The 14,461-nt window shown below is 41.7% G+C and overlaps 1 protein-coding gene across 4 annotated transcripts in view; it reads left to right on the top strand.

Moving 5' to 3' along the window:
* Positions 1–14,140, top strand: part of PACSIN3 (protein kinase C and casein kinase substrate in neurons 3) — a 41,506-nt gene extending 27,366 nt beyond the window's left edge. For 2 of the 4 annotated variants that reach the window (XM_060763562.2, XM_060763571.2), the window contains exons 2-11: positions 2,801–2,901; positions 3,654–3,810; positions 5,691–5,926; positions 6,681–6,836; positions 7,275–7,450; positions 7,935–8,055; positions 8,767–8,900; positions 9,379–9,444; positions 9,876–10,033; positions 13,812–14,140. In XM_060763562.2, coding sequence (XP_060619545.1) covers positions 2,848–2,901; positions 3,654–3,810; positions 5,691–5,926; positions 6,681–6,836; positions 7,275–7,450; positions 7,935–8,055; positions 8,767–8,900; positions 9,379–9,444; positions 9,876–10,033; positions 13,812–13,927 — 1,374 coding nt within the window. In that variant the 5' untranslated portion in view covers positions 2,801–2,847 and the 3' untranslated portion in view covers positions 13,928–14,140. The remainder of the gene's footprint in view (positions 1–2,800; positions 2,902–3,653; positions 3,811–5,690; positions 5,927–6,680; positions 6,837–7,274; positions 7,451–7,934; positions 8,056–8,766; positions 8,901–9,378; positions 9,445–9,875; positions 10,034–13,811) is intronic. The other 2 variants (XM_060763590.2, XM_060763580.2) reach the window with 2 other exon arrangements.
* The last annotated feature ends 321 nt before the right edge of the window (positions 14,141–14,461 follow it).

Raw genomic sequence — 14,461 nt, 5'->3', positions numbered from 1 at the left:
GCCCTGATAGGAGATCCATGTCTTGTGTTGGCTTTTTCCGGTTGATGAAGGACTGTTGCTTTGTTCAGCTGTTATTACTATGACTAGGCCCTTTTCCTGCTACATGTCGTCATGCCATCCCAATGTGTCTAAATGCTGGGGTCATATCTTCTTACGTTTGGATATGTCATCCCTCCGGGATACTGAATAATGACTCCTTGGGAAGCACGGGTAGCTGATGCTGTTATTTTGAGTATGCCCCTCCCTGAATTCCACAGAAAGCAAAAAGGACAGTCGTAGTTATCAAGTAACTATTTGGGTCAGACCAAATAGTATAAGTTATAAAGCTCTCCTGACACCTCATCTTCCAGCAAGAACCTAGAGATTTTCCTGCCACCTCTGGTACCTGTTCTTACTTCTGGTATGCAGGCTGGTAACCAAAGATGGGAATGTTGCTGTCTGCTTTGTAGAAATCAGGGAAAATGAATCCATGTAGCTATATCTCTTCACTTGTTTGAGAGGTGATTTTGCTTTCTTGTAAAGCTGTTGGAATTGTCAATATTCAAAAGGCAGGGGCATGCATTTTTTAAAACCTTTCCTCGTGTAATAAGAGAGAGCTGATGTGGCAGGTAGTGTAAACTGGCTGAATGTGTTTCTGAGTCTCTCTCTCTCTCTCTAAAGGAACCCTTCTGAGGACTTAAACTCATGGAAAACAACATGTTCAAGGGAAGGTGAAACATCAGTCCTTTGTGTTGTAGGAGTTCTGCCTTCCCAATGGGGGCAAGTGGATACCTTTCAAGGGTGCGGAGGAGCTTTTTATAGCCAGGAATGCACAAGAGGCAATGAGCAGCAACCAAGCATGTCTGCCAGTCATTAACTATGAGCTAATATTTAATGGGTTGCTCTCTAATAAGGGGGCAAAGGGGATTCTACTGTCATCAAAACAGCCAGTGATGGATGCATAGGAATTTCTATTTTCTGTAGGCAAAGCATTTTGTCCAAATTGTGTGTGACACACATGGTGTGTCACACAACCATTATATCTACAGCAGGTGGATTAGCAAGACTCCAAAATTATCATCCAAGTGTATATGGGGCAGTCTGAAAAATAGCCAAGTGCATTGCAATGCAAGCACTCTGCTGATGTTAGGACAGGTTAGAAGTCATAGAAAAATACAATTATTCAAGCCTGCACATCTTCTTTTCATTGATAAGCAGCATTGGATGGACGGACACTTTCACAAAACAAAAACAAAAACCAAAACAACAAACAATAGTTGGTATAGGGCCATAAGAGTAGTAAGGGAAGAGGTTTTTTGGATACAGAAAATCTTGTTCAAATTGCTTATGTCTGGTGGCTACTGCCCCCAGGAGTTGGAAGTATATCTCTTCATTGATGATATAAGCTTAGGAATAAATAACAGCCTTGGAAATATCAATATTCTGCATATTAGTCTCATTTGATTATTTACTTGGGTAGAGGGAAGACCTTTCTTTTGATCTATATTACTATCTAAACCTTTTAAAGAAGCTAATACGCATCTTAAATGACATTGCTTTTATCCCATAGATCTTGCTGTCTGTTATATGTGGTATTTTTAATCCTCTTGGCTTCACATTAAGAAGCCTGAAGTTTTCTGTCTGGCACAAACATTACTTGGCAGAAGCATTATCAGTGGCCTGTTGCCTTTCTTATATGCCCTGGTGATTTGGAAAAAGAAAAGAGGTGCATTTCTTGGTTCTAATATTTGAGAGTATCATAAAACTGAAGTCTGCAAAATCATGGAGGATAACTGATGGCATGTCTCCCATTATAGGATAAGAACCCATCAGCATTTATTTAGGATGTGAATTGAAGCAACACATTCAGTCCCTGAAACGTCTATAGAATGTGTTGTTTTAACGGATAGGGCCATTGTTAAACCAGGTCCCAGCTTTTCATGTAAGGTTGCATAGAAAATAAAACTATACTGGTCTTTCCATAGGTGTCTTATTTCCTGCAATATAATCAAGAAGTGCTGTTGGGTGGGTATGACCTGGAACAGGGGCAGGCAGAAGATAGATTAGATTCTACTGGTTATCACTGAATGGTTAGCAATAGATGTGCTAAATTTCAGATTCCAAATCTTCCACAATAACAATCACAAAATAATTCTCCTTCTGCTCTTGATTATACGTCTAAAATGGCAAAAACTTTGGACAGCCAGAAGTGAATTTTCCTATGTATTCAAACCAAATTCCTGGGTTTGAAATTCTTTAAGTCAAAGTGCATGGCAATTGTACCAAACCCCATGGTTTTGGGAGATCCTATGAGGTATTTCTGTCCATTCCATTTATGATTGTGTCTAAAGGTACCCAGCTACCCTGGATGTCTCATTTTGGCCTTGAAGAGCACAATTAAAGACTTCTCACTTATGTGATATTGGTGGTGCTCGTAGACCTGGAACTCCCCAGCAAAGGACCCTTCCGTGTTCTCCTTCTGCTGACAAGGAAAAACCCTGTATGTTTAGTCAGCTGGCCAGTTTTTGAGGAAGAGGCTTCTTATCAGTTCGATGTTGTGTTTTCCTTAGTAACTCCTTTTTAAGAGTTAATCTAATTTTGGGTTTTAATTTAGCTCTTCATTCCGTATTATAGTCCGTTACCTTGATTTCCATTTTCGAGAGAAAGGAAAGACATCGAACCCACGAAGTGAAGGTTGGGGGAGGGGGGAACGAGCAATATCTTGTTGGAGTCAGTGTATTTCCTGATTTCAGCAACACAGGTAAAATATTATACAGTGGTATGTATATTTGCTTCATGTATATTGTTTTTGTCTTCACAGCTGCATCATAATCTGCAAAAATTCTTTGCTGCAAGGAAACCGCAGTGATGTCAGCAGAGGAGGATGCTGGTGGGGAAGTGCCCAGTGGCAGTTTCTGGGAGGTAGGAATGATGAATGAAAGTTAGGGTGCTCATTTGTGAGGAGGGGGTGGAGCAATGGTTAGAAACACTCCTTGTGGTCTAAATATTTCTGAAGATAATGAGCAAGCCTGAAGGAACTCTAGGAAAAGCTGACACCAGCTGTTCAGAAAGATCTTTAGTGCTTTGTAATAATTATATTTAGTGTTGTATAGTGATAAAAAGTCTGGAATCTATTACCACAATATCCAATCCAACTACCACTCCCTATTCTCTACCCATTTTGAGAATTTGGGTAGGGTCTTGAATGGAAATGTTTCTGCAGTTTGGAAGTCTTCAGAGGGATATGTGTTCTACATAGGAGCAAAATGAATTGCCTCTGATTCTGAAGTTAATTTGTGATACAATAGAGTCTCACTTATCCAACATAAATGGGCCGGCAGAATGTTGGATAAGTTAAAATATTGGATAATAAGGAGGGATGAAGGAAAAGCCTATTAAACGTCAAATTACATTATGATTTTACAAATTAAGCACCAAAACATCATGTTTTACAACTAATCGACAGAAAAAGCAGTTCAATACATGGTAACGTTATGTAGTAATTACTGTATTTGCGAATTTAGCACCAAAACATTGCAATGTATTGAAACAGCTGTGGATTCAGGCAGGAGGCAGGCTACGTTGAATAATACAGAACGTTGGATGAACGAAGGTTGGATAAGCGAGTCTCTACTGTAATTGCAAGAAGAACTAATGCTGCTGTCTAATTTCAGCCTGGCAACTACAAGAAGACAGTGAAGCGAGTGGATGATGGGAACCGGCTGTGTAACGACCTTGTCTCCTGCTTCCAAGAGAGAGCCAAAATCGAGAAGAACTATGCACAGCAGCTAACAGACTGGTCCCGCAAGTGGAGGAGTGCTGTAGAGAAGGGTATATAGTACAGGGGTAGACAGCTTTGGTGGGTCTAGATTGCCTTCACCCCAGTAGTTTGACATAATTTGAACCCCCCCCCAAAAAAAACCCCCAAATAGTGGCATGCAGTAACAAGTGATCTGAAGGAACCAAAATACTTGCTTTGTATGGGAACTTTCCCAGGTTCTAACCAAATTCAGTGTACTGTATTGATGTGCTCTAGTTTCCAGAAGTATGATTCCTACTGGTTTTTTTCTCAGATCACCACATTTCCCAGCTAGTGGAGTAGAAGGTGTACATGTCTCAGGATGAGACTACCTATTGCCTTTTGGTATTCAAAAGCTCCTTGTGATACTGAGATGCATGTTGCTAAATATTCACAAAACAGACATGTTTTATTCAATTTCTCCAATATTCAATACCACAGGAATGAATTATCTCCCTTAATAATTATTCTACAAGCAGTAGATTTCTTACATTATGGAAAGTTAATGAAAGATTTTGGTTCTGAGGGTCTCTTCAAAAGGTCCATTGGTTCAATTTAGAGAAGCAGTTCCTTCTTATAAGAACCTCATGTATAGTGGTTTTCAGCAATTGGGTGAATGCCAGTTCTCCCAGCTTAGGAAGATTTTGTCAATACACAGAATATAAGGTTTAGAGAAAGGAATAATAACAACCTAGCATAGTGGAAAGGCTATGCATGATTATAAGTACGCAGTCTTGGGCAAAGCCCTTCTGACAATAAGACTTGAGAAGAGTGTCATTTTAAATTGAACAATCATTTCTCCAGAGCAGAATGTTTGTTTATTGAATTGCAAAGTTTGCAAGTCCAAAAAGTCTTTTTGACACAGAAATTAAGACAGGCTTTTAATATACCCTCATTGCTAAGCATAACAAACCATATGCATGTAGGAGGTAGTCACTTCTTCTGTCAGCATACGTTCCTCCCATATTCTTATTCTCTAGACTGCTGCTTCTTAAACTGTGGGTCCCGACCCCAAATGAGGTCCCCTTAGCTCAATGTTGGAGTCATAAAAATTTGGCAACAGTAAAAAGTTTCTGAACCATTTACACAACTCTGTTAGCAACAATATGCAATGTTTACATTGGACTCTGTAGAAAATGCTTCAGCTGTACTCCATAAAACGGAAAATAAGCCTGTTCAGTAAGCCTTGCAAATGCTGATTTATTATCAGTAAATGTTTTATTTTTATATCTATTTTATCTACCTGGAGTTGCGCAAGAATTGCTTGGATGGAAAGGGGTCTTGAGTGGAAAAAGTTTAAGAAGCTCTGTTTTAGACCAGTGGTAGGCACCTGTCAGGAGATAGGGGATTAGATTAGTCTCCTAGAATATTTTTTTAAAATTCCAAATAGGGGTGTGTGAAACGGCAGAAATCCGTTCTGTTTTCGTTTAGAATTTTGGGTGCCTCCTCCTGGTTCTGTTTTTGAGAAGATTCTTCCTTGAAACGGAAACAGAACTCCAGATCCTGAATTACAAATCTGAACGGCCCCCCTCCTAATCTGGAATTTTCCTGAAAACGGAATGGGGGCAGATGGGATTCAAAATGAAAACTGAACGAAAACTGATTTGGAATATGAAAATAATTTTGGCATGCTTTGGCGGATCTTCAGTGCAGTTTAGGCCCAGAAGAGGGTTTTTCTACAGCAGAAAGTGAAACAATTTTGGGACGAAAAAATTGCAAAGTCCCTGGCAGCTACAAAATCTGACATGTAGAGCATTCATTTTCCCCATGTCTGCTTTGGACAGCACACATTCCACAAACCTTTGTAGTATAAACAGTTTTGGGGATAGATGAGGTGTAGTTTCTGAATCTAGTTCCTTTGTGCCTGCCTGGTACCACTGTACTATCATGTTGTTTTTGTTGGTTCCTCTAGGCCCTCAGTATGGCACTCTGGAAAAAGCTTGGCATGCGTTCCTGACTGCTGCAGACAAACTTAGTGAGATCCACCTAGAAGTCCGGAACCAACTGGCTGGTGTAGACTCGGACAAAGTGAAGGCATGGCAAAAGGAAGCCTTCCACAAGCAGATGATGGGTGGCTTCAAAGAAACTAAGGAAGCAGAAGATGGATTTCGTAAGGCCCAGAAGCCCTGGGTGAAAAAGCTAAAAGACGTGAGTGAAAAATGCAACCAGGAGATTGGTACTGTATGGAAAAGGAGAGCCTCCTAAGATTCCTGAAGATGATTAGTCTGGGTACCAACACCTTAATTAGTTGAATATCTGGTGGCTTCACAGGGGACTAAAGTGCATTCAGCGCATTGCTGCTAGTTGTAGGATGGTTATTGCTGAGATGTGGTATGATTTTGAAGCTGGACAAACTCTTCATGTATTTCAACTTGAATATGATACATTTTTTGCATGCGTAGGGTTTAGTAGAATGTTTTTAGCATTCCCTCTTATGTCTGAAAGTATGGATGCTTAATCCTACCCCCTGCATTTGATTGGATATGTATAGTTCCCAGTCATGCTGGAAAATTCTATTTTTAAAGTGCAGTCCACAATCACAGTTTTCTATTCACATTGAAGTGAGTGTCGGTAGAGCAACCTTCAGGCTATGCTGGTCAACGAAATAACATCCACATTTTATTTATTTGTTGGATTTATATCCTGTCTCCAATGGGATTCAAGGCAGTTTGAGAGCTGGTAATGATGTGTATTCCCTTGCACCATGCGGACATGAAAAATATACTGTATTCAGGTTGAATGGGTAAACATGGCTTATATCTGTGCGTGCGGGATTGATGTCTTCACTGTATGATTGGTAGACAAAGTTAGGAAGTCACTTCCTGTTGAATGGCAGATGGGTATGATGCATATGATGTGTATGATGAAAAGCAGGAGAATATTCAATGCAATGTCTTTTTAGGTGGAAACAGCAAAAAAGAATTACCACACTGCTCGGAAAGAGGAGAAGACTGCACAGACAAGAGAGAATCATGCCAAAGCAGATTCTTCTGTGTCACAAGAGCAGGCGCGTAAACTGCAGGACCGAGTGGAGAAATGTACACAAGAAGCAGAGAGGGTAGGTCAAGTTGGAGATGGTATGTGGGTGAGGGAAAATCTTAAAACTAGTTTTGGAATTAGAGACCAACCTGGATTTTGGTGCATGGTAGTGGACTAACGTCTGCGGATGGGGAACATATGCAGTTTAATGGCTAGGTCTTCAAGTCTTGAAATACTTGGTGATGAATGCATTGCTTGCCACATCTTAACCAGCTGTAGAACTCAAGGGACCAACACACACACACAAATACACACACTGAATGGAGTCTAGATAAGTCGCCTGCTAGGTTTTTCCTGAAAGGATAAAACTAGTGGTATAAACAGGAGGATAATATTTGCTAAATATTGGCCCATCCTCAGTCCCTGATACTTCTAAGTAAAAATTGAGATCTAGAGAGATTTTAGGATTTTTTTTAATGTCACATCTTTCAAGAACTGAGCAGTTTGTTCTCTGCAGTGCAAAGACCTATATGAGAAGATGCTGGAGGAGCTGAACCGCTACAACCCTCGCTACATGGAGGACATGGAGCAGGTCTTTGAGATCTGCCAGGATGCTGAGTGCAAACGCATGTGCTTCTTCAAAGAGATGTTCTTGGACCTGCACAATCATCTTAACCTGTCCACCAACGAAAGGTATAAGTTCTAGGAAAAACAGAACTCTCACACATGCAAGACTATTTTTGTTCTTTTCACAACCTACTGTGAGCTAAGTATAATCTGTCATCTTTTCAATGAAAGGCTACGTCTTTGTGTTATGGAAAACTATTCTAGCATTGTCAAAAGCTTTCATGGCCGGAATCACTGGGTTGTAGGTTTTTCGGGCTATATGGCCATGTTCTAGAAGCATTCTCTCCTGACGTTTCACCTGCATCTATGGCAGGCATCCTCAGAGGTTGTGAGGTCCTTACAACCTCTGAGGATGCCTGCCATAGATGCAGGCGAAACTTCAGGAGAGAATGCTTCTAGAACATGGCCATATAGCCTGAAAAACCTACAACAATCCAAACTATTTTAGCATCAATGTAGGCTCCTATTCTACATGCCAGTAAAGTAGAGTTTCTTATACTTACTGTTGTGTTATGTTTCCTTCTTCCCTCCCCTCCTTACCAAACTGCAGCTTCCATGCACTTTACCGGGATTTGCATCAGGGTATAATGAGTGCAGACGACCAAGAGGATCTGAAGTGGTGGCGTAATACCCATGGGCCAGGCATGGCTATGAACTGGCCTCAGTTTGAGGTAGGCTGTTTCTCTCCAGCAGTAATTTCCATGAAATGACATCTTCCTTGGGGTACAAATTCTGTCTTGACTTGTCCCATTTTACTGAAATTATTGTGCTTTGGCAGAGTTCTTAAACAGAGAGCATCATAATATAAGCACAATAATAATCAAGGAAGCTGCCAGACAGACCATTGGTCACCCTATCTTCTCCCAATGACACCAGCTTTCTAAGGTTGCAGGTTCCAAAGTTCCCATTGTCTCCTAATCACACTTTTTAAGTGGAGATTTCAGGAACTGAAGCTGGCATATTTGGTATGTAAAATATGTGTTTTACAAAATAAGCAGTCTTTCCAGTCATATCCCTTTTGCTTTTGATACCAAGCTGCAAATTGGTGGCAGGCCTACTGACATCATGGCAGCACAGCCTGAGGAGGACTGTGCAAACTTCCAACCAGTCTGTTTCCCATAGTCACGATATCCTATGTATCCCAATGCCCCCACCCTCTCACTCAAGGATACACATTAATTGGAATTCAGCAACTATGTGATTTTGACATATAGCAGACCAGGTCTGTCGACATCACTTCTAGTTTGGCCTTGAGTGTAGTCCCTAAAAGTTTCTGTTTCCTTTGATCAAAATTTGCCATTCCCTTGATATCTGGGTGTGTGTGAATTTCAGTGAGCATTGGACTTTTATGAAGCTGAGGGTCAACATGTTTCTCTCTCTAGGAGTGGTCTTTAGAGACACAGCGGCCCATCAGCAAGAAAGAGAAAAGTGGCAAGAGTGCAGAAGATGTGACTTTGACCAGCATTGTCCCTGCGGGAGACGATGTGAAACAGAGCCCTCCACCAACAAAGCAAAGGTAAAGGTTGCCATCAGCACAATCCTGCATAGGTATAGGTTAGATGGCTAACTACCCAGAAATGAGTGTCATTCTATCGTTGAAGACTTTCATGGCTGGAATCACTGGGTTGTTGTAAGTTTTTTGGGCTGTATGGCCATGTTCCAGAAGCATGCTCTCCTGACGCTAGGAAAGAATGCTTCTGGAACATGGCCATGCAGCCCGAAAAACGTTCAACAACCAAATGAGAGTATCATTGTTTTTTTAAAAAGTCTTCTACCCCCACTATATGTGACTTTCTGAGCATATTAGTGGCTGTTGGACCAACATTGCACAATAAATAAAGTATTATAGGAATTTACAGCCCCCTGTTCAGTTGTCATAACACTTAACTGGAATGTAAGATCTGCTTTGTTGACGTGAGTATCGATGGAAGAAGAGGACTGTGACCCAGTCTTATCTCTTTCCTAATTTAAAGGGTTTATTTGCCAATTCGCAGGTTTTCATACCAAGAGGAACAAAACAGCCACCTCTATGACACCCTGAGAGCCTCAGCTTGTATGAAGTTAGTATGAAACTAAGATTTTTTAGGGTAGCTGTCCTTTTGCTTCTCATTTCTGTAGCTCTTCCAGTGTTTTCTAGTGAAGGAACAATGCAGCGTATATCCTCCCCACCCAAATAGATGTGGCCACTTTGTCTCCATCCTGCTGCAATAAGGAGTCACATGTGGGGCTCTTTATGTTGTTCAACACAAGTCCAGATTCCTGGAAAATGGAGTTGTTGAAAACCTACCTTTCTGCTTGTTCTCTTGCTTTTTTCAAACAGGGCTAACAATGACTTCATTGGGATATCTCTGCCTTTCCTTTCTTGCACCTGCCTCTTATTTTAATTCTAGAAAACTGCATGATTTGGGTGGTGGAGCACTTGCTATAAACTATGAACTTGAAATTTGGTTGACTTCCTTTCCCCTTCTCTTTCTCCCTCTCCTCTGCATAGCGGAGGGAAAGAAGAAATCGCAGAGTGGTCAGATGAGGAAACTCCCAAGAAGTGCCTGGACGTTAATGGCCATGAGGACATAAAGGTACCAGGCGTGCGGGTGCGAGCCCTGTATGATTATACAGGACAAGAGGCTGATGAGCTGAGCTTTAAAGCAGGTACATATGCACTAACCTTCTAACTTGCTTGCTACTGTGTTTTGGGCTGATGGATGGAAAGTTCACAGAAAGATCTGGATGGCCCCGGGACTTAGCTCACCATTATTTCAGGTCTTCAGGAAGAATCCTGTGTTAACTAAGCTGTCTCGAAAGAGTTGCCGTTGAAGAGGGACAATTTATAATTTCAGCACTTTGGAATTGTGAGGCAGGGCAGGAAAAATGTTAAGAAATTCATGTTAAGTCATTTGCAGAAGGATGAGAAAAGCACAGACTGAATTAGAACATGTCTTGGGCAATCTGTTCTAAAAATCTCTATTAAAAAAGAGGCACGAGTGCTTCAAGTTTCTGTTCTCCAGGCACCTGCTATATATATACCCAGGCTGTTTCTTCACCACTTGTATACATTATTATTTTGAATGTACAGTGGTCATTGCTTGACTTTCTGGAACTTTATTCCCTTGCTTATAGTATAAGCTTTAACCAGAGCCATGCTGGCTAGGGATTCTTAAAGATATACAGTAGAGTCTCGCTTATCCAACATAAATGGGCCAGCAGAATGTTGGATAAGCGAAAATGTTGGATAATAAGGAGGGATGAAGGAAAATCCTATTAAATGTCAAATTACATTATAAATTTACAAATTGAGCACCAAAACATAATGTTTTATAACAAATAGACAGAAAAGGCAGTTCAATACACAATAACTTATATAGTAGTTACTGTATTTACGAATTTAGCACCAAAACATCACAATGTATTGAAACAGCTGTGGATCTGGGTGGGAGGCAGACTGTGTTGGATAATACAGAACATTGGACGAGTGAAGGTTAGATAAGTGATACTCTACTGTAATTCAAAAAGTATTTTTCTCCTCAAGCCCTAAGGAGATCGGTGACATAATCCTAGCTTTCTGGACTTCTAGCCAGTAATGTAGTTGGTAGATAGCCTTTCTGTATTAGGAAAGAGTATTTAGAAATCTTCACCAGAGGTTTGGTGCCTCCTAAAACTAGAAGGTGCAGTTCTGTGGAATGCTAGAGTTTATATAGTATGAAAGTGTGTAATGTGAGATAAGAATTTTCTCTACCATCCAGATCTATGGGGAGAGGTGCAAATTGCACATGTACAAAAGGGGCCATCTGGAAGTGTGTTTCAGTCATGCCATTAAAAACCACTTTGTTCCATAGAAATGTGAACTTTTCCTTTTTCAGGTACTAAAACCTTTCAGACCCAATGCTGGGACTGCATGAGGCCTGTATCTGGGTCACTGAGTTTTATCTGTGACATGCTATTAGTAGAAGTGCTTGCAGTGATATAACTCAAACTAAAGTGTCATGAAAACCTCTGTAGCATGATGGTTAAAGGATGATTGTACAAGAACCAAGTCACTTTTGGGTTTCCCTTTGTGTCCATCCCCCAAATGCCACATCTGTTATGCTAGGTTAAGAATGAACCAATGGCTTTTGGAATGCAAAACCCTTCTAGGTGCTTTTTAATTGTTTTTTGTGGTCAGCCTTCCTTTTTCTGTTTGGTAGGGAAGGATAGAAAAAAGGAACATGCCCTATCAGTTTGTGTTTGCTGTGCAAATTTCAGAGGATATACCCAAGGGAAATAGGCCACTCCTTTTTTGAAACCTGCTGGCACACTGGAAACATATTTTCCTTCATACATGCCACTGTAAACTTGTGTCCATATTGATAATACTGTACATTGGCAATTTCCCAATGCCTATCCAATAAGTATACAAGGTTTTTGTTGCTCCTGGGAACTATTTTAAAATAAACACTTCTCCGTGAACACAACATTGGAGTATCTAGCGGTTGGGTTTCTAGCACATTATCTGGTAGGGGGTAGTTACACCATGCTCACTAATCACGTCACTAATTGCTATGTTTGAGTTCTGCATGGTGCCTTGTAAACTAGAAGGTTGACTACGCAAGGTACTCCTGGTCAGTCGCAAGGCCGAACAGGGTATAGGGTTACAGCCTGTGCTGGATGGGGTCGCACTCCCCTTGAAGGCGCAGGTTCGCAGCTTGGGTGTGACCCTGGACTCATCGCTGAGCCTGGAGCCTCAGGTTTCAGCGGTGACCAGGGGAGCATTTGCACAGCTTAGGCTCGTGCGCCAGCTGCGCCCGTATCTTGGGAAGTCTGACTTGGCCACGGTGGTACACGCTTTGGTCACATCCCGCCTCGACTACTGCAACGCTCTCTACGTGGGGCTGCCCTTGAAGACGGTCCGGAAGCTTCAGCTAGTCCAGCGCGCGGCAGCCATGTTGTTAACGGGAGCTGGACGCAGAGAGCATACTACGCCCCTGCTGTCCCAGCTCCACTGGCTGCCGATCTGCTACCGGGCCCAATTTAAGGTGCTGGTGTTATCCTACAAAGCCCTAAACGGTTCCGGCCCAAAATACCTTGCAGACCGCATCTCGGCCTACGAGCCCACGAGGGCCTTGAGATCTTCCGGGGAGGCCCTTCTCTCGGTCCCGCCTGCCTCACAGGCACGTCTGGCGGGGACGAGGGAGCGGGCCTTCTCGGTGGTGGCCCCCCGGCTGTGGAACACCCTCCCTGCTGAAGTTAGACAGGCGCCCTCCTTGATGGCCTTCCGTAGGGGCCTGAAAACATGGCTCTTCGAGCAGGCCTTCAATTGAGTTGTATTGAATGACATTGGATTGAACTAGGACTACGAATTTGGCTATGACCCCAGGACTTGACGAAACGGATTTTTAGTATAAGTATATGTTATGTTGTATTTGTCTGGTTTTGTATCGTCTTGACGCACTGTACACTGTCTTCTTCTGTTGTTGTTCACCGCCCCGAGTCGCCCTCGGGCTGAGAGGGGCGGTCAATAAATGCAAAAAATAAATAAATAAATAAATAAATAAACATGAGTAAATATTGGATAATATGGATACCACAGAGGGAAGAAGGGACAAGAAAACATCTCCCATGTGCTCATTTCCAAGAGCCTAGTGTTTTCTTCAGATGTGCCTCTATAGAAAGACTCTTCCAATAGGCCACAATGTTGTTTTTGAAGACATTTGTGCAAATAGTAATTTTGAAAATGAGATCCATGGAATTCACTTCATATGACTGTATGCTGTGCCTCAGACTCAGATTCATTTCTGTGTGTGCATGAACAGGCATTTTTAAAAGCAGGAATGTTGAAGGCTCACTTTAATGCAGAGGCGGAAAACCTATTTTTTGTCAGAGGCACACGTCAGCAGTTGGCAGAGCCAAAATAAATCCATGCCAACCCTCTTTTTTCTTTACATGTCTGTCTTGTCTAACTCTCATCCTTCCTGCCTGCTCCACAAGCAAGTTGGGGAAGGGTAAGATAGCTCTTGAAAGAAGTCTGTACAGATTTCCATTCATAATTCTCAAAACTTGGAAAAATCACTTTTGGGGGTATAATTCCAAGAAATCTTCAGCTGGCTAGAAGAGTCTTACTAAAGTAAAAGGACAAAAGTAGCAGGTCACACATCATCTGTACTAGCTTCCCATCACTCGCTTATTTTTTTTCCTTTTTCACCAGTTGAAATTACCGCATCTAGAGAAAGGCCCCACACTTATTTTCTACCATTCTGTTTCTCTGCTGTCACATTTTTCACTTTTGTTCACCTTTTCCCCTGGGTTCTTTCTGCCTACATGGAAATAGCAGCATATACCCAAAGAGACACGGGTTGCCCGCCCCACTTTAGTGAATGCCCAAATGCCACTTAAAAAGAGCTTTGTGGGTCCTTGGTTTGTTTCATTTCAGCTGGGCTGTTTTCCTCCCGTTTAGGAGAAGAGCTCATGAAGATCAGTGAAGAGGACGAACAGGGATGGTGCAAAGGCCGGCTTCTGACTGGTCAAGTTGGACTCTATCCTGCTAATTATGTTGAGAAGGTCGTTTCATGATTGCTTCCCCATTCCCCCATAACGACCTGAAGGTGTGTAGCCTGTGTGCAATTTCTCCAGAGGTCACCAAATCATTGGCCTCTAACTTGCATCAAAAAACCATGTGCAAAAATTTGGACCTTTTTGAGGTCATTCTTTTCTTGTAACCTGTACTTCATTTTAAATATCTAGAAATATGGTGATCTTTTTTTCTAATAAAGTATATAAAACCGTTCCGGCTCTTTTGTGTATTCTATAATTAAGGGAACAAGAATGGGAAAGAGTTCCCAAGGAGCAAAACTAGCATGCGGGATGGGGAGGGGGTTGAATAAGCAGATAGGGATCCGTATCACCACTTATAGCAATAAGGGCAAAAATTAAAAACTTTTCTTTTTAAAGTTGTTGCAGCCATGTTCCATACTACCACTGCTACAAGACAGACTGAGTATCCTTCCTAGTCATAAACATATAGTTGTGGTAGTTGGATTTTGCCCTAGGAACAGAGAGCGAGATGCAGGGAAAATATAAGCAACCCCAGAATACTTAACATGGTAT

Source organism: Anolis sagrei, chromosome 1, assembly GCF_037176765.1.
Source record: "Anolis sagrei isolate rAnoSag1 chromosome 1, rAnoSag1.mat, whole genome shotgun sequence".
Taxonomy (NCBI): Eukaryota; Metazoa; Chordata; class Lepidosauria; order Squamata; family Dactyloidae; genus Anolis; species Anolis sagrei.
The sequence above is the reverse complement of the archived record's forward strand: the minus strand, read 5'-3'. Positions and strand labels throughout refer to the sequence as shown.